The following is a 27,184-nucleotide window of genomic DNA, read 5'->3' on the forward strand; positions in this document are numbered from 1 at the left end:
AAATCCTATTTTCTCTAACATCCTAGAGGATGCTGGGGACTCCGTAAGGACCATGGGGATTATACCAAAGCTCCCAAACGGGCGGGAGAGTGCGGATGACTCTGCAGCACCGATTGAGCAAACAGGAGGTCCTCCTCAGCCAGGGTATCAAACTTATAGAACTTTGCAAAGGTGTTTGACCCCGACCAAGTAGCAGCTCGGCACAGTTGTAGTGCCAAGACCCCTCGGGCAGCCGCCCAAGAAGAGCCCACCTTCCTAGTGGAATGGGCCTTAACCGATTTAGGCAATGGCAATCCTGCCGTAGAATGCGCCTGCTGAATCGTGTTACAGATCCAGCGAGCAATTGTCTGCTTTGAAGCAGGAGCGCCAACCTTGTTGGCCGCATACAGAACAAACAGAGCTTCAGTCTTCCTGATCCTAGCTGTTCTGGTCACGTAAATTTTCAAAGCCCTGACCACATCCAGGGACTCGGAGTCCTCCAAGTCCCGTGTAGCCACAGGCACGACAATAGGTTGGTTCATATGAAAAGATGAGACCACCTTGGGCAGAAATTGAGGACGAGTCCTTAACTCTGCCCTATCCACGTGAAAATCAGGTATGGGCTTTTATATGATAAAGCCGCTAATTCCGAAACACGCCTTGCAGAAGCTAAGGCCAACAACATGACCACTTTCCAAGTGAGGTATTTCAACTCCACTGTTTTGTTTCCAAGGTGACTTGAGGAAACTTAATACCACGATAAGATCCCAAGGCGCCACCGGAGGTACAAAGGGAGGCTGAATATGCAGCACTCCCTTCACAAAAGTCTGTACTTCAGGAAGAGAAGCCAATTCTTTTTGAAAGAAAATGGATAAGGCCGAAATTTGGACCTTTATGGACCCTAATTTTAGGCCCAAATTCACTCCCGTTTGAAGGAAGTGAAGCAGACGGCCCAAATGGAACTCCTCCGTAGGAGCAGCTCTGGCCTCACACCAAGAAACATATTTCCGCCATATACAGTGATAATGTTTCGATGTCACATCCTTCCAAGCCTTGATCAGGGTAGGAATGACCTCCTCCGGAATCCCTTTTTCAGCTAGGATCCGGCGTTCAACCGCCATGCCGTCAAACGCAGCCGCGGTAAGTCTTGGAACAGACAGGGCCCATGCTGCAGCAGGTCCTGCCTTAGAGGAAGAGGCCACGGATCTTCTGTGAGCAACTCTTGCAGATCCGGATACCAAGTCCTCCTTGGCCAATCTGGAACAATGAGAATTGTTCTGACCCTTCTTAGTCTTATTAATCTCAACACCTTGGGTATGAGAGGCAGAAGAGGAAACACATAGACCGATCTGAACACCCATGGTGTCACCAGAGCGTCTACCGCTACCGCCTGAGGGTCTCTTGACCTGGCGTAATACCTCTTTAGCTTTTTGTTGAGACGGGACGCCATCATGTCTATTTGAGGCAGTCCCCACTGATCCACGATCTGTGTGAAGACTTCTTGATGAAGTCCCCACTCTCCCGGATGCAGGTCGTGCCTGCTGAGGAAGTCCGCCTCCCAGTTGTCCACCCCCGGGATGAACACTGCTGATAGTGCGCTTACATGGCCTTCTGCCCAGCGCAGAATCCTGGTCGCCTCTGCCATGGCCACTCTGCTCCTTGTGCCGCCTTGGCGGTTTACATGAGCAACTGCCGTGATATTGTCCGACTGAATCAAAACCGGTTTGTTCTGAAGCAACTCCTCCGCCTGGCGTAGGGCGTTGTAAATGGCCCTTAAATCCAGTACATTGATGTGGAGACAAGTCTCTAGGCTTGACCAGAGACCTTGGAAATTTCTTCCCAGTGCGACAGCCCCCCAACCTAGGAGGCTCGCGTCCGTGGTCACCAGGATCCAGTCCTGAATGCCGAACCTGCGACCCTCTAGGAGGTGAGCACTGTGCAGCCCCCACAGGAGAGATACCCTGGCCCTGGGAGACAGGGTGATCCGTTCCTGCATATGTAGATGGGACCCGGACCATTTGTCCAATAGGTCCCATTGGAAAGTCCTCGCATGGAACCTGCCGAAGGGGATGGCCTCGTATGAAGCCACCATCTTCCCCAGAACCTTTGTGCAATGATGCACCGAAACCTTTTTTGGCTTTAAAAGGTTCCTGACCAGGGCTATGAGCTCCTGAGCCCTGTCCGCCGGAAGAAAAACTCTTTTTTGGTCTGTGTCTAGAATCAGGCCCAAAAAGGTCAGACGCGTTGCAGGTACTAGCTGGGATTTCAGTAAATTGAGAATCCAGCCGTGCATTTGCAACGTCTTCACGGACAGAGACACGCTGTCCAGCAACTTCTCCCGAGATCTCGCCTTTATAAGGAGATCGTCCAAGTACGGGATAATTGTGACTCCCTGTTTGCGCAGGAGCACCATCATTTCCGCCATTACCTTGGTGAAAATTCTCGGGGCCGTGGAAAGACCAAACGGCAACGTCTGAAATTGGTAGTGACAATCCTGTACTGCAAATCTCAGAAACGCCTGGTGAGGGGGGAAAACCGGAACATGAAGGTACGCATCCTTTATGTCCAGGGACACCATCCAATCCCCTCCCTCCAGGCTGGCGATGACCATTCTGAGCGATTCCATTTTGAACTTGATCCTCTTCAAGTACAGGTTCAGGGATTTTAGATTTAGAATGGGTCTGACCGAACCGTCCGGTTTCGGTACCACAAACAGGGATGAATAATAACCCTCTCCTTGATGGAGATGAGGAACCTTGATTATCACCTGTTGAATGTACAATTTGTGAATTGCCGCTAACACTAGCTCTCTCCCTGACGGGGAAGCCGGCAGAGCCGATTTGAAAAACCGGCGAGGGGGCATGTCTTCGAATTCCAGTCTGTATCCCTGGGAAACGATCTCTATTGCCCAGGGATCCACCTGTGATTGAACCCAGACGTGGCTGAAAAGACGAAGACGTGCCCCCACTTGATCTGACCCCCTTCCCCCCCCCGGAAAGCCCCAGCATCATGCTGTGGACTTTGCGGAAGTAGGGGAGGACTTCTGCTCCTGGGAACTAGCTGAGTGCAGCTTTTTTCCCTTGCCTTTACCTCTGGCAACGAAGGACGATCCTCGTACCTTCTTGTTTTTATTGGAACGAAAGGACTGCATTTGATAATGTGGTACCTTCTTAGAATGCTGCGGGGGAACATAAGGTAAAAAATTTGATTTACCAGCCGTAGCAGTAGAGACTAGGTCCGAGAGGCCTTCTCCAAACAACTCCTCCCCCTTGTAAGGCAATGACTCCATATGCCGCTTTGAGTTGGCGTCTCCCATCCACTGTCGGGTCCACAAGAGCCGCCTACCAGAAATAGACATAGCGTTTATTCTAGAGCTTAGTAAACAAATGTCTCTCTGAGCATCCCTCATATACAAGGCAGCATCTCTGATATGCTCCATGGTCATTAGAATGGTAACCCTATCTAAGGTGTCCATCTCCGTAGATAAGGAGTCTGCCCATGCCACGACAGCACTAAAAACCCAGGCCGACGCCATGGCCGGCCTAACTATAGTTCCTGAATGTGTGTAAATGTGCTTCATGGTAATTTCCTGCTTGCGATCAGCAGGATCCTTAAGAGAAGCAGTATCCGGAGAAGGCAGTGCCACCTTCTTGGATAAGCGTGTCAGCGCCTTGTCTACTTTAGGCGCAGATTCCCATCGTATCCGATCGTTCTGTGGAAAAGGATACGCCATGAGAATCCTTTTGGGAACATGGAGTCTCCTATCCGGAGATTCCCATGCCTTTTCGCATAATTCGCTCAGCTCAAATGAGGACGGAAACATGACCTCAGGCCTTTTCTCTTTATACATGTGAACCCTCGTGTCAGGGACAGGGGGTTCCTCCGTGATATGCAAAACCTCTTTTATGGCAATAATCATGTACCTAATACCTTTTGCCACCTTCGGCTGTAATTTTGCATCCTCATAGTCGACACTAGAGTCAGTATCTGTGTCGGTATCTGTGTCAGCGACCTGGGATATGGGGCGCTTTTGAGACCCTGAAGGTCCTGGCACCACAGGGACAGGCACGGACTGGCTACCTGACTGATCCCTAGCTTCAGCCTTGTCTAATCTTTTATGCAGGAGATTTACGTTTGCATTCAAGACATTCAGCATATCCACCCAGTCCGGTGTCGGCGTTGCCGACGGCGACCTGTCATTCAAGCACTCCCCCTCCACATTAAGTGAGCTTTCCTCATCAAACATGTCGACACACACGTACCGACACACTGCACACACCCAGGGGAACTTTTTCTGAAGACAGTATCCCCTGAAAGGCCCTTTGGAGAGACAGAGAGAGAGTATGCCAGCACACACCCCAGCGCAACAACCTGGAGACCAACACATAATGCTTTTCCCCAGCAGCGCTGTATTATACTTTATCTGCCAATTATGTGCCCCCGCCCCCCCCCCTCTCTTTTTAAACTCCCTTCACCGTGTGTAAGCAGGGGAGAGTCCGGGGAGCTTCCTCTCAGCGTTCTGTGGAGAGAGAAATGGCGCTGGTGAGTGCTGAGGGAGAAGCCCCGCCCCCTCGGCGGCGGGCTTCTGTCCAGCTCAAAATCGTGTAAAATGGCGGGGGCTCAATTATATACATGTACAGTGCCCAGCTGTACATGTATATACCTATTTGCCATCTAAGAGGTGTTATTATTGCTGCCCAGGGCGCCCCCCCCCCCTTCTGCACCCATACAGTGACCGGAGTGTGTGAGGTGATGTGGAGCAATGATGCACAGCTGCAGTGCTGTGCGTTACCTCTGTGAAGCTGAAGGCTTCTGCCGCCTGAGACGTCTTCTTGCTTCTGTTCTTCTGGCTCTGTGAGGAGAACGGCGGCGTGGCTCCGGGGGTGGACGCCCAGGACAAACCTGTGTTCACCCCCTCTGAAGCTAATGGTGTCCAGTAGCTGAGGAAGCAGATCCTATCAGTTAAGTAGGTCTGCCCCTCTCTCCTCAGTCCCTCGATGCAGGGAGCCTGTTGCCAGCAGTGCTCCCTGTGAAAAAAGTAAAAATCCAAACAAAAATGCTTTCTGTAGCAAAGAACTCAAGAGAGCTCCCTGCAGTGTGCCCTTCATCCTCTGGGCACAGTGTAAAACTGAGGTCTGGAGGAGGGACATAGAGGGAGGAGCCAGTGCACACCCAGAATCCAAATCTTTCTTAAAGTGCCCTATCTCCTGCGGAGCCCGTCTATTCCCCATGGTCCTTACGGAGTCCCCAGCATCCTCTAGGACGTTAGAGAAATTCAGGATTACGGTTTTTTTCTATATGTTTGACAGCAAAAGCAGTTTACAGTCTAAAACGTATACAAATAGCACACCACACCATAAATATGACCAACAGCTTTCCAAATTTTACAAGATTTGTTTCATTAGGTATGATACACTTGATTGTGCACACCTATTGTAAGCAGTAGTGTAGTCACTACTCCAATGCACATACCCAGGAACAGCATGCAGAGACTACATATATGAATTTGCTGAATGCTGTAAGTATAACTATAGAGTTCATACATCCAAGTAGTTTTCCTATTCTCACTTACGCATACATATAAACACACACCCTACTCCTAATACTGATAGCTGATATTCTAGGCCAAGTATTGAGAAAGATGAAAATTATAGATGAGCAGGTTCGGTTCCTCGGAATCCGACCCCCCCCCCCCCACCGAACTTCACCCATTTTACAGGGCTCCGAGGCAGACTCGGATCCTCCCGCCTTGCTCGGTTAACCCGAGCGCGCCCGAATGTCATCATCTCGCTGTCGGATTCTCGCGAGATTTGTATTCTATATAAGGAGCCCCGCGTCGCCGCCATTTTCACTCGTGCATTGGAGATGATAGGGAGAGGACGTGTGCAGCGTTCTCTCAGTTGTGTTCAGTGTGCTGCAAATATCTGTGCTCAGTGTGCTGCAAATATCTGTGCTCAGTGTGCTTGCAAATATCTGTGCTCAGTGTGCTTGCAAATATCTACGTTCTCTGCCTGAAAAACGCTCCATGGGGGTAATTCCAAGTTGATCGCAGCAGGATTTTTGTTAGCAATTGGGCAAAACCATGTGCACTGCAGGGGGGGGGGGGCAGATATAACATGTGCAGAGAGAGTTAGATTTGGGTGTGGTGTGTTCAATCTGCAATCTAATTTACAGTGTAAAAATAAAGCAGCCAGTATTTACCCTGCACAGAAATAAAATAACCCACCCAAATCTAACTCTCTGCACATGTTATATCTGCCTCCCCTGCAGTGCACATGGTTTTGCCCAATTGCTATCAAAAATCCTGCTGCGATCAACTTGGAATTACCCCCCATATCTGTGCTCAGTGTGCTGCAAATATCTGTGCTCAGTGTGCTTTATTGTGGGGACTGGGGACCACCAGTTTTATATAGTAGGAGGACAGTGCAGAGTTTTGCTGACAAGTGACCACCAGTATTATACGTTCTCTGCCTGAAAAACGCTCCATATCTGTGCTGCATTGTAGTATATAGTAGGAGGACAGTGCAGAATTTTGCTGACCAGTGACCACCAGTATTATATCAGTACGGTACAGTAGTCCACTGCTCTACCTACCTCTGTGTCGTCAAGTATACTATCCATCCATACCTGTGGTGCATTTTAGTTGTTGTGCGCAGTAGGAGGAGGACAGTGCATAATTTTGCTGACCAGCAGTATATAATATATAGCAGTACGGTACAGTAGTCCACTGCTCTACCTACCTCTGTGTCGTCAAGTATACTATCCATCCAGCGACCTTGGTGCACCTCTTTTTTTCTTTGCATCATGTGCTGTTTGGGGACTATTTTTTGAAGTGCCATCCTGTCTGACACTGCAGTGCCACTCCTAGATGGGCCAGGTGTTTGTGTCGGCCACTTGGGTCGCTTAGCTTAACCATCCAGCGACCTTGGTGCACCTCTTTTTTTCTTTGCATCATGTGCTGTTTGGGGACTATTTTTTTAATCTGCCATCCTGTCTGACACTGCAGTGCCACTCCTAGATGGGCCAGGTGTTTGTGTCGGCCACTTGGGTCGCTTAGCTTAGTCATTCAGCGACCTCTGTGCAAATTTTAGGACTAAAAATAATATTGTGAGGTGTGAGGTCTTCAGAATAGACTGGAAATGAGTGGAAATTATGGTTATTGAGGTTAATAATACTATGGGATCAAAATTACCCCCAAATTCTATGATTTAAGCTGTTTTTGAGGGGTTTTTGTAAAAAAAACACCCGAATCCAAAACACACCCGAATCTGACAAAAAAATTTCAGGGAGGTTTTGCCAAAACGCGTCCGAATCCAAAACACAGCCGCGGAACCGAATCCAAAACCAAAACCCAAAACCCGAAAGATGTCCGGTGCACATCACTAAAAAATACAACTGAAAAAAAAAAAGTCTTTCATTTCAATTTAATAAAAATTATTGCTATATGAACATATAGAAATATATAATAAAAAATACTTTGGTATTTTGAACAATTACAAAATGATTACCTGTGAAAATAACAATGATCCATATTTTGTTAATTCCAATATTTGGTTGCAGTACAAACAAACACATTCCTGCAACAACAAAAAAAAAAAGATCTGTAGAAAATAATTGGGGTCAAGTCAATGTGATAGATTTGTGCTGCTCAGAATAGCTGTTCTAGTATATTGTGGCGCACTTATTACAGAAACAGACTGTTCTACATCCCGTCATCCTTGTACAAACACTTTATTGCAGAATGGGTTTAAAAAAATATATAAAATCCAGTTACAACTGTAGCTTCAAGAGGGGCAGATTTTCTCTCACCTATATGCAGCACTGGGATGTGCATGTGTATTAGTACTGCATACATGCACTAGGACATTGGGGGTCATTCCGAGTTGATCGCTAGCTGAAAATGTTCGCTGTAAGTAAAAAAACGGCACTTCTGCGCATGCAGCGCGACGTACTTTCACAACGGCCGATGTATTTTTACACAAGGTCTAGCGAAACTTTTCAGTCGCAATGGCAGCCGCAGAGTAATTGACATGAAGTGGGCGTTTCTGGGTGTCAACTTTTGGTGTCAACTGGGTGTCCCTTTTCAGGGAGTGTTTGAAAAAACGCAGGCGTGGCTGGCCGAATGCAGGGCGTGTTTGTGACGTCAAATCCGGAACTGAACAGTCTGAAGTGATCGCAAGTGCTGAGTAGGTCTGGAGCTACTCTGAAACTGCACAATTTTTTTTTGTAGCCGCTCTGCGATCCTTTCGTTCGCACTTCTGCTAAGCTAAAATACACTCCCAGAGGGCGGCGGCTTAGCGTTTGCATGACTGCTAAAAACTGCTAGCGAGCGATCAATTCGGAATGACCCCCCTAGTTTTGATGTACAATAAACAAAACAAAACTAAGTGCTAAATTTACTATTTAGTTTCTTGCAACTTGTCACATGTAAACAAGGCTGAAACTGCTGCACTGTACACAACTTGTGCATAATTTTACCAAAATACACTTGGGGAGTTTAAATTGCATACAGCAAAATAGGAACTTGTTAATTATACAGGCACCACTACACTCCGAGGATTAGATGTACCAGATTGATCAGATTAATCCTGTGGCAGGAGCATGGTGCAGGCGCTAGGACTGGCCCGTTTCCGGTTATACAGTGTGAGCTGTGCTGGGACAAGCAGTCTGTGTCTAATTGAAAGAGCTATACTGGTTACTATATCATTAAAAATACCTTAAAATTGTTTTTTTCTATAGTTTTGGAGTAATTAATATTACTCAGTGCAAGCTGGAGGGTCCTTATTCCTTTGGTAAAATGTGCTTCTGTACATTTTAGTAACAAAGGGAGCATCATATCATGGTAATGTAGCCCCCTACACTTGTGAGATATCAGGTACAATCCTTCGATTTCTACCGCATCTGTGAGAGAAATCGAAGGATTGTATGCACATTTTAGGTACCTTGCGACGCGATGCGCGGGCACGCCGGTCGAATCTCGTGTCTCAAGATAGTATGTGCTGCACTTAATATTTATCGCATCGTAGTGCGATCGCATGTGTTTTTAAAAACACATGCAATATATCACACTGCAATGCAGTGACGTGCCCATCACGTGATTACCATGCGATCTATCGCATGGTAATGCTGCCGTTGCGATGCCCCAAGATGTCGCGTCGCGGGGCATCGCACAAGTGTATGGGCACCATTAGTTTCATCATGGCTAGCACTGAAAAGATTATATGATGTACTAGTCAATTCCTTAAGTCTCCACTATGTTATATGATTTATCGGATTATAGAAAAGGCCAGAGCATTTGATTCAAACCAGCTCTCTACTGAGCAATATCTGCAGTATTACTATTTAGTGTAGTCTACTGTTTCACTGATAGGTGGCACTGTTGCTTCTCCTGTCATTAGGTTTTACTCTTTGACTTATGAGCTGTACCAGCTACAATACACTGTGCCTCAGTGACATATATCTGGAGGCTAATGAATTGATAGGATGCGTTTGCATGGATATTTGCTTAATCTACAAAATTACCACCTTTACTAAACGTACCCAGATCATATTACGAGCACAAGAACTATCAATATATAATAGCAATGAAATAAATTGCACTATAGAACACATTTGAAAATTACTACTCTAATAAAAAATATTTCAAAAATGATTCAAATGGGTTTTATCTTTCAGCTGGGTTTTATCTTTCAGCTACGTTTTTCTATCAATATATTATATTATGAAGAAGCGTGGTTTTGTGTGTCATTACTGTGAGTTATGACCAAGCTCTGACTCAAAACCAGGTACAAGTATCCACAAAGCATCTACGAATGCATGCAAGGGTAATGAAAATAATGATTATATAAAGACATGGATTAAAAGCACAGAAGGAATGTAGAAACAAATGCAGTATATTTAGGAAGATCTGAAGTAGTTCAAGACAATCTACAGTAATCTTACATGTCACACTGCTGTCAACCACATTGTACTTGTTATTTGTGCTTTTCGCTTTACAAAACCACTAACATTAACAACAAAGGGCTAAAACCAAGTATTAAAAAGCTGCATAAGATTTCACATTGCTGTTTGGTTTGATTGCATGGAATGGGATTAGAGATTCTGTCCATTAATAAATGAAAAAAATGTTTCCTGTCAGTTCTGAAACTGAGTAACTCTGTAGAGGTTTAGGTCTTTCTCCACATTCATTTTAACAAGTTCTAGATTAAAATGTTGTGGGAGGAAATCCTGGAAAAAGTCCAACGTGCCATGCTCCTTCCTCATTTTAGAAGATAGGAGTATTGTGGTGCGAGGACCAGAGAGGTGCTGCAATGTGTGGAGAAGAAGGTCGTAGGTCTCCTTTAAGTACACAATGTCAGCTCCGATGACAAAGTCATAGTTTTGCGGAAAATGCACTTGGTCCAGTCCCCAGGACAATGCACAAACGTTTGGCTCGTGATCATATGGGATATTGGCAGACACATTCTTCTTAATCTGTGGAAGTATATGTGGAAGATCTGTCAGAGTCACATGGCCACCTATAGAGATACAAGAAATGGTTCATTATACCCAAGCACCGTACTTGTAATTATTAATTTGTTAATTCCACTCCTAGCCTCTATGGTATCCGGATGATAGGTCGACAGTTAAAAAGGTCGACACCAAATGGTTGACATGCATATGGCCAAACGGTCGACACAACATATGGGCGACGTAAGAGTTTTTTTTATTGCACTTTTTCACATTTTGCTATCCACGTGGACTACAATTGGAAACTGTAACATTGCTTCGCTCATCGGGGGTAATTCAGACCGGATCGCAGCAGCAAATTTAGCAATTGTTAGCAATTGGGCAAAACCATGTGCACTGCAGGGGGGGCATATATAACATGTGCAGAGAGAGTTAGATTTGAGTGGGGGGTGTTCAAACTGAAATCTAAATTGCAGTGTAGAAACAAAGCAGGCAGTATTTACCCTGCATAGAAACAAAACAACCCTCCCAAATCTAACTCTCTCTGCAAATGTTATATCTGCCCCACCTGCAGTGCACATGGTTTTGCCCAACTGCTAACAAATTTGCTGCTACGATCAGGTCTGAATTACCCCCATCATGAGAGGGGACGTGGTACACTAATTGGGGTTCCACATGCTCCAAAGTGAAATTTAACACACCAAAAAAAAACCCACGAAAAACTAATGTCGACCTTTTAACCATGTCGACCATTTGGTGTTGACCTATTATACCATAACCGCCTGTATAGCAGGCATTCCCAACCTCAGTCTTTAAGGTACACTAACAGTGCAGTTTTTAGCAATATCCAGACTTCGGCACAGATGGTGAAAACAAAATAAGTGCATGGGTATCACTAAAACATGGACTGCTAGGGTGCCTTGAGGACAGAGGTTGGGAATGCCTTATCACCACTCAGGTATAACCATCACTATGCACTTATATAGTAGTGGTCTAGTTTTACTTCTAAAATAAGTTCTTAAGGGACCTACACATGATGAGATTCTATCTAAAGGCCGCTTTTGATGCGATTTCCCTTGAACTCCCCAGAGCCCAGAACCACTGATATGAACTATATACAAGGTGCAATTTTGGCTATGGCAAATTATGACTATACTATGACACCTTCTAGTCAAAACTGACCTGCCTGCACAGTCTATTTTTTCTTGCGACACTGACCCCACAGGAGCGCGCATTGGCATTGCAGCTGTATACACACAGTGCGATATGTACTATGTTTTCTACCAATATGGACTATATAGTCCATATCGGTAGTTCAAATCGCACCGTGTGTATGCAGGCGTAAGAGCTTGTCTCTCACTTCTAAATGCGATTCTCGGTTGCACGCAATTCCCCCTCTGTACGAATCTCACGATTTTTAGCAGACTGTTCATACATCAGGGCCTGCATACGTGTACGGATCTCTGTCAGATCTCCACTTGTTACTGAGTGGGCACTGCTGGGCGTTTGAATGCAGGATACATGTTACGTCTGGGTGTCACTAGTGTGGTGACGGAATTGCATGCTATTCAGAGATGACTGTATGCAGAGATCAGTACGGCTACAGTTGGATCTCCTGCACAAAAGGTAAGGCTGGTACAAATATCTGCTGCTGCTGATGACCACAGCTTGATCATGGGGTGGGAGCGGAGCAGGTGCATAGATGTAGACAACTGAATTCAGGTAGAAATTACACTTATTTCTAAAGCTTAAAGCGGATGCAATTGTGTACATTTCCATGTCAGACCCTTTATTACTTCAGTTCTATTGCCCATTTTAAAGAAACTAATGATGCCGAAACATTTGTATGTTAAATATTCAAATGTCATTTGAAAAAATAACTTGCATGAGTAAAATACAAAGTGCAGAAATACAAATACAGGACCTGCCCATATTCAGCAACATTTTGCCTAGATATGATGGGCATCTCATATATAACCAGCAACAGAAAAGGAAAGTTATTTAGAACTTGTATAAAATATACCCCTTGGATTAAAGGGAAGTAATAGGATATAGCAATAACCAAGATAATTTAGACTGTTAATAAAATGATTACAGTAGATTAAAAAACAAAAAAGCTCCTCTCTCTTCTCATCATGAAATGCAGCTCGTACTTATAGTACTCTATCATTGATGACCCAATATATATGTACGCCTCTAGCTTTATTCTTTAACTCCGCGCCCCACGTGCTGCAGTCCCTATTACACCCTCACATACCACTATATTCTTCAAACACTGGCGCAGTTGTGGGAAGTGAGCAGGCCGAAAACCTCTTTTCTGCTGTAACCGCCCAAGTCCCTTGCCCATCTGCACACCTCCAGTTTCAAAGAAGAAACGAATAGAAGTGTTACCCAAAAGACGGCCATGTGCTTGGAAGAACAGGACTGCAAATTCTCGTTTTGTGACTCCCATCCCCAGAGCTCCTGCACTTAACATAAAGAAAATTGTAGGCTCTCTGGTATGCCCAATCAGGTTAGCCCTTTGTAATGCCAGATTTATAAGAAACAAGACTGATACTATTGCCGACCTTATTGAATTTGCAGATTTAGCTTGTATTACAGAGAGTTGGCTAGATGAAAATGCAGCACCTATTTTGAATGCTGCAATCTCAACATACTATTTTGTCATCCACAACCCAAGACTGGACCGCAGGGTAGGCAGGATGGTTACCTGCTTTAACAAAGCTCTTAAACTTAGGGTCCACCCTATGGCAATGACTCGCTCATTTGGGTGCATCGCTACCCGGAGTTCAATAGGATTAGGTTTTAGAGTACTTCTCATTTACTGCCCCCCTGGAGATGGAAAGATATTTTTACAAGAAATCGCAGACACTGTTGCTGGTCTAGTTCTGGAGCATCAAAGATGGCTCATCCTTGGGGATTTCAATGCATGGGTTGATGAAGAGCTCTCACACCTTGGTCAAAACCTCCTGCGCACAATGAAAAGTCTGAGACTCACACAAGTCATTCAGTCTGCCACACATAGACGTGGTCGCACTCTTGATCTTGGGGGTAAGTCCAAGTTGATTGCAGCAGGAATTTTGTTAGCAGTTGGGCAAAACCATGTGCACTGCAGGGGAGGCAGATATAACATGTGCAGAAAGAGTTAGATTTGGGTAGGTTATTTGTTTCTGTGCAGGGTAAATACTGGCTGCTTTATTTTTACACTGCAAATTAGATTGCAGATTGAACACACCCCACCCAAATCTATCTCTCTCTGCACATGTTATATCTGCCTCCCCTGCAGTGCACATGGTTTTGCCCAAATGCTAACAAAATTCCTGCTGCGATCAACTTGGAATTAGCCCCCTTGTCTTTCAGATTGGGCTAGAAGTCCCTGACCACAAAATAAACCCAGTCACTTGGTGAGACCACCACTCAGTTTGGTTCACAGTTGCAACCCCTAAAATTAGATCTTTTCCCACGGAATTGACCAGGTATCGTCCAAGGACGGGCATGACTCCCCAGGCTCTTGGGGCAAATCTGGATCACTCTGTGATCTTGGGTGCCTGTGAAGATCCCTGTTCCCTAGTCCAATACTATAATAGGGATGGGACAGCTGCAATGGATATTATAGCCCCTGTGCGTATGTGACCACGCAAACCACACAGTCAAGCTCCTTGGTTTGACAACAGTGTAAATGAGCTCAAGAAAAAGGGGGCGTAAACTTGAAAGACTATGGTGGAAGTCTAACCTGGTAGAGAATAAGATAAAACTAAAAAAGCATTATGAAGAATATCAGTCCACAATAATCCGGAAGAAATCAAGAGTTCCTGTCACATGAGATCACAGCAGCAAACAATAGGCCAGCTCAGTTTTTCCGTACAGTGGAGATGCTTTGCAAACCAGCATGCCTGCAGCCCGATGAAACCCTCTCCGAGGCAAGATGCAACGAATTTGCTAATTTCTTTGCATCTTGCAGATAAAGTATCCACCATCCGGGTTGGAATCTCCACAGTGACATCAAAGGAGTGCCAAATGACCGAGCCTGCCACTATAAGCCGCCTTTCACCCTGGACCAGCTTTGACCCAATGGAGATAAAAAAAAAATATTGCTGAAATTGCCAGAATATTGCGTCCCACTACCTGTGTTCTGGACCTGGCCTCAACCAAGCTCCTAATAGGGTGTATGGACATAATTGGTCCTGTATTTGCAAAAATAGTTCAGTGCTCTCTGCAGACTGGAATTTTTTCTGAACCCTTAAACGCAGCAATTGTTAGACCTATTCTTAAAAAAACTAATTTAGATCCCAACTGCATGACTAACTACAGACCGATATCAAAACTTCCTTTTCTAGGAAAGGTTATTGAGAAAGTGGTTGTAAATCAACTGGAAACCCACCTGACTACCCATGAAATGTATGATCCATTTCAATCAGGATTCAGGAGAAGACAACATTGAAACAGCCCTGGTATGTGTGTTAAATGATCTTCTGATGGCAAGAGACAGAGGTGACCGTTCCATCTTAATCTTTCTGGATCTCTCTGCTGCATTTGATACCGTGGACAATGGGATTCTGATTGTGCGCCTGAAAAATTCTATGGACTGGACGGCACAGTCCTTAGCTGGTTCAAATAATTTCTCACTGGCATGTCACAGAGTTTTGTCTGGAGTCCACTCATCATCACCAGTGCCACTGCCATGTGGTGTCACACAAGGTTCTATACTAGCCCCCATGATATTGCAGTATACATGCTATCACTGGGTGAAATAATCAGACGCCATGGCCTGGTCTACCACTGCTATGCAGATGATACATAACTGTACCTGTCCTTTGCTCCAGGTACTGAGAACCCAATAAAAACCTTAAACGGCTGTCTAGCTGAGCTCCAGGAGTGGATGAGTGCCAGTTGACTGAGTGAATACTGATAAAACAGAGGTCCTTATGATAAGACCACAAAATCAAAGGACAAGACTGCAGCATAGCCAGCCAACTGGACTTACACTTGGGGGTTCAGAATGACAAACCACTGATCATGTGCGGAATCCTGGCAATGTCTTGGATGGTGGCTTGACACTTAAACATCAGATATCAGCCACAATGAAATCCTCATTCTTTCATCTGAGGAACATAGGCCCTCATTCCGAGTTGTTCGCTCGGTATTTTTCATCGCATCGCAGTGAAAATCCGCTTAGTACGCATGCGCAATGTTCGCACTGCGACTGCGCCAAGTAACTTTACTATGAAGAAAGTATTTTTACTCACGGCTTTTTCTTCGCTCCGGCGATCGTAATGTGATTGACAGGAAATGGGTGTTACTGGGCGGATACACGGCGTTTCAGGGGCGTGTGGCTGAAAACGCTACCGTTTCCGGAAAAAACGCAGGAGTGGCCGGGGAAACGGTGGGAGTGCCTGGGCGAACGCTGGGTGTGTTTGTGACGTCAACCAGGAACGACAAGCACTGAAATGATCGCACAGGCAGAGTAAGTCTGGAGCTACTCTGAAACTGCTAACTCGTTTGTAATCGCAATATTGCGCGTATGTCGGTCGCAATTTTAAGAAGCTAAGATTCACTCCCAGTAGGCGGCGGCTTAGCGTGTGTAACTCTGCTACATTCGCCTTGCGAGCGAACAACTCGGAATGAGGGCCATAGCCAGAAGCAAACATTTAATTCCCTCTGAAGATCTGCCTAAAGTCATCCATGCATTTGTATCATCTCGATTGGTCTAATGCAGTGTCCTGTACTTTGGTCTCCCAGCAAAAGAATTGCACAGTTTACAGCTGGTACAAAACACAGCTGCCAGGCCATTAACCAAACAGCCCTGTTCCAGCCACATAACACCCATTCTCTACTTACTCCACTGCCTGCCAGTAAAATGGCAAATCATCTTTAAGATTGGCTTACTGACTTTCAAAGCACTACATGACCAGGGCCCAAGGTACCTGAAGCAGCTTCTGATTCCTTACTGCCCCACCCGATTATTGTGATCTGTAGATGAAGGACTATTAGCAGTACCTAGAATCTCCTGTAATTCATCTGGCGGTTGAGCTTTTCGCTCCCACTCTAGAATCCTTAAAAAAAAGAACTCAAGACGTTCCTGTTTACTCAAGCATATCCATAATTGTCCCTTTAATATCTCCATGCGGTCTGTATTTTATGAAAAGCTTTTCTGTTCTTCATTGTTTCTGTAATGTATTATGTTAAGTTTGTTAAGTGCCTTGAGTCCTATTGAAGAAAGAGCACTATATAAATAAAATTATTTTTATTATTACTACTCACGTTTTACTATTAAACACTAACAAAATCCTTATAGGCCATCAGCTTTAAGACTAATATTAGTAGTAGAGTATAGACTGTAGAACAAAATGAAGTATACAATGATCGAGGAAAAGGTTCCCAAGCAGTGAGTTCTTGCGCTAATGCGGTGACATCCAAAATCAATTAATGCAGACATTGCTAGTAATGACATTTTACAACCATTTAGTTTAGAAAATTGTGTTTATGTAAAGCAGAAAACATAACACATTGAATTACCATCCTGCAGCTCAAGTTAATAGACCATAAACATTAACTTTCATGGAAAGAACATGACTTCTTGTCAAATATAAACTATGGCTGATTCACTCTATGTTCCTTCTTTCAGTTCACTTACAAGAAACACCTTTAATAAAAGTCCCACTAGGAGCTATATGTACAAAGTGGCGGCTTTTGTAAGACACCACTACTCGACGGGTTGGAGCGACAAATGCAAGTTGGCATTAACATTTAGTGTAAAGCCCAGCATAAATATAGCCCTAGGTGTAGCTGTTATTTATTGTATATACTCATTATTACAATTTATTCCTAGGGCACACATATGCATAGCAAAGATACAAAACAGGGAAAACAAAGTAAAAAAATAACATATATACATAATTACAAGTGTATGCAGAATCATAGCGTATACCAATTGTCTGGGATATTGGAGGGATGAAACAAGAGAAAGGATGGCACTGTTCGGGCAAGCTTACATTCTAAAAGGAAAGGGGAAGGAGTTAGGGGTATTGGGAGGAGGGGGGATACAAAGGGTTGTATGAGGAATAACGTATTTGGTAGTAATCTTGTAGCCTAGGATGAATAAGGGAGTTCTGAAAAAGCATTTGAAGCAATAGATGTTGGGGGAGAATCTGATAGAACAATGGAGAGAATTTCATAAGTATGGGGCGGTGTGGAAGATGTCTTGGAGGCGGCGATAGGGTTGAGTCTCAGTGGGGATGAGAGGCGGAGGTCATGGTTGCCAGAAAGCATGGGATTGGTTGTTACGGTAAATAAGGTTGGAGATGCAGGAGAGAGAGAAGAGTGAAAGAGCTTTGTAGGTGAGGTTGAGGAGTTTAACCTGGACCTTCTAGGGAATTGGGAGCCAGCTGAGGGATTGGCAGAGAGGAGAGGTAGAGACAGAGCAGAGTGAAGGAAAGATCAGTCTAGCAGCAACGCCAAGGAGAGACTGACAAACAGAGAGGAGGATGAGGTAAAAACAAGAGTAGGTAGCAATAGTCGAGACGAGAGATGATGGAGGGATTGTACAAGTGTTTGGTAGTGTCGAAGCAGCAGTGGGAGAGAATTCTGATTATGTTCCAGAGATGTAACAGACAGGAGCAGAAGTAAAAATGTGGTGAAAAAATGAGTGCGAAATCAAGTGCCAGACAGCAGGTTTGATGAACAAAGATGTTGTTGTCGGTTGTGAGGGAAAGATGTGTAGGTGTGGAGACACAAGAAAGATAGAAGATAATGATACCCAAGAGGAAATAGCAGATAAACAGTTGGAAATGTGAGAGATGAAGGGTTAGGACATGTAGATTTGGGTGTTATCAGCATAAAGATGGTACTGAAGACCAAAATTGCCAAAAGAGAATATGTAGAGTGAGAAGAGTGGGGGGCCTAGAACTAAGCCTTGAGAGAGCAAGACAGGGCTGAGCAGGAAGTGGAAATTGTAATGAAGTAGGATTGGTTAGAGAAATAGAAGGAAAATCAAGACCAAATGAGTGAGGAGACAAAGTGGATGGCTGACTTGGGCGAAGGCTGCAGAAAGGTCAACAAGATAATGCAAGTTGGAAGGATGAAGACGGAGAAGTGACAACTGGAGGTCATTGGTGACTAGGGTCTGGGCAGTTTCAGTGGAGAGGGCCATGATGGAGTTAGCGGAGAGAAATGTGGAGAGGTGGGTGTAAGCAAGGTGGAGATGTGAAGGGAATAAGAGAAATTAGACTGTAGCTTTACAAGAGAGGTGGGGTCAAGAGAGTGGGGAGACAGCACGAAGGAGATGGACTGGAATCAAGGGGGCAGGTAGAGGTGGAGAAGAGAAAGATGATACAGAGTTTTCCCTCTAGTAGCAATGTGGAAGAAGCATAGGGAAGAGGAAGTGAAGGGAGAGGAAAAGTATGAGAGGAGGAGATTTAATTCTTGATAGATTCTATTTTGGAGATGGCGGTAGGGGAACAGGGGGAGAGTGGTGGAAGTGGGGCAGAGAGAAGGGAGTTTAATGGCTCCAAAGAACTGCTGAGATGTTGTAAGATTGGGAAGTGATGAGGACCTTGAAAAGAGACTGTTAGGCAAGTATGACAGCAGACCTATAGAAAAAAAATGCAATGGAATTGAAATCTAAACTACTAAACATTTTTTTTCACTTGAATTCCCCACTGTTCGCTGTGATAAGCCACACATCTTTGTTAAACCCGATGGATAATGTTAATAGACCTATTTCTTCTCCCAAACAAGAACAGGCCTGGTCAAGTTTAAGAGTGGAATGGACGAAATTAAAATTACAGACAGCTGTACCTTTTGCTAAGTGGCACTTACAATTGTTATCCACCCACCAGAAGAATCTATTCTCACAGAAAACACAGAACTCTGACTTATTATGTGTAAAACTGTTGAACCAGAGTGGTACTGTAATGCTGAAAATCGTTAGCCAAAGACAATGAGCTGTGCGAGTACAGTCTCATTACCTTATTATAGAAAACTTCTTTGCTTTGACATTATTTGTAAAGCAGGCTCAGTCTATGTAAACATTTGTGGTGCATGAGGTTAGGTACACGATTTAATATACTATGTACTTTCGCTTTCATATGCAGGAGCGGCAAGACAGGTAGACAACAAGGATCCTCCACAAAAAGAAAGTATAAAAATAAGAAATATTTGAAAGCCGGCCACACATGGGCTCTTGAAGAGAACAGAAGGGTCCCTACATTATTTGGCCATACATTTAGGAGGTCATATTGGATAAGATGGGGTACTTCTGTGTCCCCAAGTGGCTGGGTTGCATCTGGATGAAAATTAACTGCAAGCAGAGGCCAAAAGCAGTCAACTTCTAATCACATTTACAAGGTGGCTCTTATTTATCTTATCAATATTACAGTGCCATCTTGAGCGGCCAGCAAACGTATGCTTATACCCAGTTAATGACTAGTTCAAGAGGCAGGGACGAATTTAGGGGTCAGGCCGCCCCTAGGCACATTATTGGCATTATTGGCTGTATATATATACATTATTGGCTGTATATATATACACACATACATGTGTGTATATATATACACACATACACACACACACACACACAGTGGGGCAAAAAATAAGATTTTACTTACCGATAAATCTATTTCTCGGAGTCCGTAGTGGATGCTGGGGTTCCTGAAAGGACCATGGGGAATAGCGGCTCCGCAGGAGACAGGGCACAAAAAGTAAAGCTTTTTCCGATCAGGTGGTGTGCACTGGCTCCTCCCCCTATGACCCTCCTCCAGACTCCAGTTAGGTACTGTGCCCGGACGAGCGTACACAATAAGGGAGGATTTTGAATCCCGGGTAAGACTCATACCAGCCACACCAATCACACCGTACAACTTGTGATCTAAACCCAGTTAACAGTATGATAACAGCGGAGCCTCTGAAAGATGGCTTCCTACAACAATAACCCGAATAAGTTAACAATAACTATGTACAATTTATGCAGATAATCCGCACTTGGGATGGGCGCCCAGCATCCACTACGGACTCCGAGAAATAGATTTATCGGTAAGTAAAATCTTATTTTCTCTATCGTCCTAGTGGATGCTGGGGTTCCTGAAAGGACCATGGGGATTATACCAAAGCTCCCAAACGGGCGGGAGAGTGCGGATGACTCTGCAGCACCGAATGAGAGAACTCCAGGTCCTCCTTAGCCAGAGTATCAAATTTGTAAAATTTTACAAACGTGTTCTCCCCTGACCACGTAGCTGCTCGGCAAAGTTGTAATGCCGAGACCCCTCGGGCAGCCGCCCAAGATGAGCCCACCTTCCTTGTGGAGTGGGCCTTTACAGATTTAGGCTGTGGCAGGCCTGCCACAGAATGTGCCAGTTGGATTGTGCTACAGATCCAACGAGCAATCGTCTGCTTAGACGCAGGAGCACCCATCTTGTTGGGTGCATACAATATAAACAACGAGTCAGATTTTCTGACTCCAGTTGTTCTTGCAATATATATTTTTAATGCTCTGACAACGTCCAGTAACTTGGAGTCCTCCAAGTCACTTGTAGCCGCAGGCACTACAATAGGCTGGTTCAGATGAAATGCTGACACCACCTTAGGGAGAAAATGCGGACGAGTCCGCAGTTCTGCCCTGTCCGAATGGAAAATCAGATATGGGCTTTTGTAAGATAAAGCTGCCAATTCTGACACTCTCCTGGCAGAAGCCAGGGCTAGAAGCATGGTCACTTTCCAAGTGAGATATTTCAATCCCACCTTATTTAGTGGTTCAAACCAATGAGATTTTAGAAAATCCAAAACTACATTGAGATCCCACGGTGCCACTGGAGGCACCACAGGAGGCTGTATATGCAGCACTCCCTTAACAAAAGTCTGGACTTCAGGGACTGAAGCCAATTCTTTTTGAAAGAAAATCGACAGGGCCGAAATTTGAACCTTAATAGATCCCAATTTGAGACCCATAGACAATCCTGATTGCAGGAAATGTAGGAATCGACCCAGTTGAAATTCCTCCGTCGGAGCACTCCGATCTTCGCACCACGCAACATATTTTCGCCAAATTCGGTGATAATGTTGCACGGTTACTTCTTTCCTTGCTTTAATCAAAGTAGGAATGACTTCTTCCGGCATGCCTTTTTCCATTAGGATCCGGCGTTCAACCGCCATGCCGTCAAACGCAGCCGCGGTAAGTCTTGAAACAGACAGGGACCCTGCTGAAGCAAGTCCCTCCTTAGAGGTAGAGGCCACGGATCTTCCGTGATCATCTCTTGAAGTTCCGGGTACCAAGTCCTTCTTGGCCAATCCGGAACCACTAGTATCGTTCTTACGCCTCTTTGCCGTATAATTCTCAATACTTTTGGTATGAGAGGCAGAGGAGGAAACACATACACCGACTGGTACACCCAAGGCGTTACCAGCGCGTCCACAGCTATTGCCTGCGGATCTCTTGACCTGGCGCAATACCTGTCCAGTTTTTTGTTGAGGCGAGACGCCATCATGTCCACCATTGGTCTTTCCCAACGGGTTACCAGCATGTGGAAGACTTCTGGATGAAGTCCCCACTCTCCCGGGTGAAGATCGTGTCTGCTGAGGAAGTCTGCTTCCCAGTTGTCCACTCCCGGGATGAACACTGCTGATAGCGCTATCACATGATTCTCTGCCCAGCGAAGAATCCTTGCAGCTTCTGCCATTGCACTCCTGCTTCTTGTGCCGCCCTGTCTGTTCACATGGGCGACTGCCGTGATGTTGTCCGACTGGATCAACACCGGTTTTCCCTGAAGCAGAGGTTCTGCCTGGCTTAGAGCATTGTATATTGCTCTTAGTTCCAGAATGTTTATGTGAAGAGACGTTTCCAGGCTCGTCCATACTCCCTGGAAGTTTCTTCCTTGTGTGACTGCTCCCCAGCCTCTCAGGCTGGCGTCCGTGGTCACCAGGATCCAATCCTGTATGCCGAATCTGCGGCCCTCCAATAGATGAGGACTCTGCAACCACCACAGAAGAGACACCCTTGTCCTCGGAGACAGGGTTATCCGTAGGTGCATCTGAAGATGCGACCCTGACCATTTGTCCAACAGATCCCTTTGGAAAATTCTTGCGTGGAATCTGCCGAATGGAATTGCTTCGTAAGAAGCCACCAGTTTTCCCAGGACTCTTGTGCATTGATGTACAGACACCTTTCCTGGTTTTAGGAGGTTCCTGACAAGCTCGGATAACTCCTTGGCTTTTTCCTCCGGGAGAAAAACCTTTTTCTGAACCGTGTCCAGAATCATCCCTAGGAACAGCAGACGAGTTGTCGGCATTAACTGGGATTTTGGAATATTCAGAATCCACCCGTGCTGTTTTAGCACTTCTTGAGACAGTGCTAATCCCATCTCTAGCTGTTCTCTGGACCTCGCCCTTATTAGGAGATCGTCCAAGTATGGGATAATTAATACGCCTTTTCTTCGAAGAAGAATCATCATCTCGGCCATTACCTTTGTAAAGATCCGAGGTGCCGTGGACAATCCGAACGGCAGCGTCTGAAACTGATAGTGACAGTTTTGTACAACGAACCTGAGGTACCCCTGGTGTGAGGGGTAAATTGGAACGTGGAGATACGCATCCTTGATGTCCAAGGATACCATAAAGTCCCCCTCTTCCAGGTTCGCTATCACTGCTCTGAGTGACTCCATTTTGAACTTGAACTTCTTTATGTACAGGTTCAAGGACTTCAGATTTAGAATAGGCCTTACCGAGCCATCCGGCTTCGGTACCACAAAAAGAGTGGAATAATACCCCTTCCCTTGTTGTAGAAGAGGTACCTTGACTATCACCTGCTGAGAGTACAGCTTGTGAATGGCTTCCAAAACCGTCTCCCTTTCGGAGGGGGACGTTGGTAAAGCAGACTTCAGGAAACGGCGAGGTGGATCCGTCTCTAATTCCAACCTGTACCCTTGAGATATTATCTGCAGGATCCAGGGATCTACCTGCGAGTGAGCCCACTGCGCGCTGTAATTTTTGAGACGACCGCCCACCATCCCCGAGTCCGCTTGAGGAGCCCCAGCGTCATGCTGAGGCTTTTGTAGAAGCCGGGGAGGGCTTCTGTTCCTGGGAAGGAGCTGCGTGTTGCTGTCTCTTCCCTCGACCTTTGCCTCGTGGCAGATATGAATAGCCCTTTGCTCTCTTATTTTTAAAGGAACGAAAGGGCTGCGGTTGAAAAGTCGGTGCCTTTTTCTGTGGGGGAGTGACTTGAGGTAGAAAGGTGGATTTCCCGGCTGTAGCCGTGGCCACCAAATCTGATAGACCGACTCCAAATAACTCCTCCCCTTTATACGGCAAAACTTCCATATGCCGTTTTGAATCCGCATCGCCTGTCCACTGTCGCGTCCATAAAGCTCTTCTGGCCGAAATGGACATAGCACTTACCCGTGATGCCAGTGTGCAGATATCCCTCTGTGCATCACGCATATAAAGAAATGCATCCTTTATTTGTTCTAACGACAGTAAAATATTGTCCCTGTCCAGGGTATCAATATTTTCAATCAGGGACTCTGACCAAACTACCCCAGCACTGCCCATCCAGGCAGTCGCTACAGCTGGTCGTAGTATAACACCTGCATGTGTGTATATACTTTTTTGGATATTTTCCATCCTCCTATCTGATGGATCTTTAAGTGCGGCCGTCTCAGGAGAGGGTAACGCCACTTGTTTAGATAAGCGTGTTAGCGCCTTGTCCACCCTAGGAGGTGTTTCCCAGCGCTCCCTAACCTCTGGCGGGAAAGGGTATAATGCCAATAATTTCTTTGAAATTATCAGTTTTTTATCAGGGGCAACCCACGCTTCATTACACACGTCATTTAATTCTTCTGATTCAGGAAAAACTATAGGTAGTTTTTTCATACCCCACATAATACCCTGTTTAGTGGTACCTGTAGTATCAGCTAAATGTAACGCCTCCTTCATTGCCAAAATCATATAACGTGTGGCCCTACTGGAAAATACGGTTGATTCGTCACCGTCACCACTGGAGTCATCGCCTGTGTCTGGGTCTGTGTCGACCGACTGAGGCAAAGGGCGTTTCACAGCCCCTGACGGTGTTTGAGTCGCCTGGACAGGCACTAATTGATTGTCCGGCCGCCTCATGTCGTCAAACGACTGCTTTAGCGTGTTGACACTATCCCGTAGTTCCATAAATAAAGGCATCCATTCCGGTGTCGACTCCCTAGGGGGTGACATCCTCATATTTGGCAATTGCTCCGCCTCCACACCAATATCGTCCTCATACATGTCGACACACACGTACCGACACACAGCAGACACACAGGGAATGCTCCTAACGAAGACAGGACCCACTAGCCCTTTGGGGAGACAGAGGGAGAGTTTGCCAGCACACACCAAAAGCGCTATATATATATCAGGGATAGCCTTATAATAAGTGCTCCCTTATAGCTGCTTTGTTATATCAAATTATCGCCATAAATGTGCCCCCCCCTCTCTGTTTTACCCTGTTTCTGTAGTGCAGTGCAGGGGAGAGACTTGGGAGCCGTCCTGACCAGCGGAGCTGTGAGAGGAAATGGCGCCGTGTGCTGAGGAGATAGGCCCCGCCCCTTTTCTGGCGGGCTCGTCTCCCGCTATTTAGAGAAATCAGGCAGGGGTTAAATATCTCCATATAGCCTCTAGGGCTATATGTGAGGTATTTTTAGCCTTTATAGGTAATCATTTTGCCTCCCAGGGCGCCCCCCTCCCAGCGCCCTGCACCCTCAGTGACTGCCGTGTGAAGTGTGCTGAGAGGAAAATGGCGCACAGCTGCAGTGCTGTGCGCTACCTTTTGAAGACTGCAGGAGTCTTCAGCCGCCGATTCTGGACCTCTTCTGTCTTCAGCATCTGCAAGGGGGCCGGCGGCGTGGCTCCGGTGACCATCCAGGCTGTACCCGTGATCGTCCCTCTGGAGCTTGATGTCCAGTAGCCAAGAAGCCAATCCATCCTGCACGCAGGTGAGTTGACTCCTTCTCCCCTCAGTCCCTCGCTGCAGTGATCCTGTTGCCAGCAGGAATCACTGTAAAATAAAAAACCTAGCTAAACTTTTTCTAAGCAGCTCTTTAGGAGAGCCACCTAGATTGCACCCTTCTCGGCCGGGCACAAAAATCTAACTGGAGTCTGGAGGAGGGTCATAGGGGGAGGAGCCAGTGCACACCACCTGATCGGAAAAAGCTTTACTTTTTGTGCCCTGTCTCCTGCGGAGCCGCTATTCCCCATGGTCCTTTCAGGAACCCCAGCATCCACTAGGACGATAGAGAAAAGTATTTGGACAGCCACCGATTGTGCAAGTTGACCCACTTAAAAAGATGAGAGAGGTCTGTAATTTCCATCATTGGTACACTTCAACTGTGAGAGACAGAATCTGAAAAAAAAAAAAACAGGAAATCACATTGTATGATTTTTAAACACTTTACTTGTATATTCTTGTGGAAAATAAATATTTGGACACCTACCAAGCAGCAAGATTTCTGGCTCTCACAGACCTGTTACTTCTTCTTTAAGAAGCTCTTCTATCCTCCACTCGTTACCTGTATTAATGGCACCTGTTTGAACTGGTTATCTGTATAAAAGACACCTGTCCACACCCTCAAACAGTCAGACTGCTACCTCTCCACGATGGCCAAGACCAGAGAGCTGTCTAAGGACACCAGGGACAAAATTGTAGAGCTGCACAAGGCTGGGATGAGATACTCGACAATAGGCAAGCAGCTTGGTGAGAAGAGATCAACTCACTGACAATCTCCCTCGACCTGGGGCTCCATGCAAGATCTCACCTCGTGGGGTATCAATGATCTTGAGAACGGTGAGGAATCAGCCCAGAACTATACAGGGGAACCTGGTCAATGACCTCAAGAGAGCTGGGACCACAGACACAAAGGTTACCATTAGTAACACACTACGTCGTCATGGACTGAAATCCTGCAGCGTCGGAAAGGTCCCCCTGCTTAAGCCAGCACATGTCCAGGCGCGTCTAAAGTTTGCCAGTGACCATCTGGATGATCCAGAGGAGGATTGGGAGAATGTAATGTGGTCAGATGAGAGCAAAATCAAACTAATTGGAATAAACTCCACTCGCCGTGTTTGGAGGGAGAAGAATGATGAATGGCATCCCAAGAACACCATACCCACTGTGAAGCATGGGGGTGTAAACATCATGCTTTGGGGCTGCTTTTCTGCAAAGGGGACAGAATGACTGATCCGTATTAAGGAGAGGATGAAAGGGGCCATGTATCGTGAGATTTTGGGGAAAAACCTCCTTCCCTCAGTAAGAGCATTAAAGATGGAACGGGCCTGGGCAACTAAGGAGTAGCTCCGTAACAAGCATTTCAAGGTCCTGGAGTGGCCTAGCCAGTCTTCAGACCTCAACCCAATAGAAAATCTGTGGAGGTATTTGAAAGTCTGTGTTGCCCGGCGACAGCCCCAATACATGACAGATCTAGAGAAGATCTGCATGGAAGAGAAGGCCAAAATACCTGCTACAGTGTGTGCAAACCTTGTCAAGAACTACAGGAAACGTTTGACCTCTGTAATCGCCAACCAAGGTAATATTACAAAGTATTGAGTTAAACTTTTTGATTGTCCAAATATTTATTTTCCGCAAGAATATACAAATAAATTGTTTAAAAATCATACAATGTGATTTCCTAGTTGTTTTTTTTTCCAGATTCTGTCTCTCACAGTTGAAGTGTACCTATGATGGAAATTACAGACCTCTCATCTTTTTAAGTGGGTCAACTTGCTGCCCAAATACTTTTTTTGA

At 45.5% G+C, this 27,184-nt stretch overlaps 1 protein-coding gene across 1 annotated transcript in view; it reads right to left on the reverse strand.

Moving 5' to 3' along the window:
- Positions 1-9,590: 9,590 nt before the first annotated feature.
- EEF1AKMT3 (EEF1A lysine methyltransferase 3) overlaps positions 9,591-27,184 on the reverse strand; it is a 35,041-nt gene continuing 17,447 nt past the window's right edge. Inside the window, exon 3 of the mRNA XM_063952301.1 lies at positions 9,591-10,496. Within this exon, the coding sequence (XP_063808371.1) occupies positions 10,114-10,496 (383 nt within the window). The 3' untranslated portion in view covers positions 9,591-10,113. The remainder of the gene's footprint in view (positions 10,497-27,184) is intronic.

The sequence above is a fragment of the Pseudophryne corroboree genome, chromosome 2 (assembly GCF_028390025.1).
Source record: "Pseudophryne corroboree isolate aPseCor3 chromosome 2, aPseCor3.hap2, whole genome shotgun sequence".
Lineage (NCBI taxonomy): Eukaryota > Metazoa > Chordata > Amphibia > Anura > Myobatrachidae > Pseudophryne > Pseudophryne corroboree.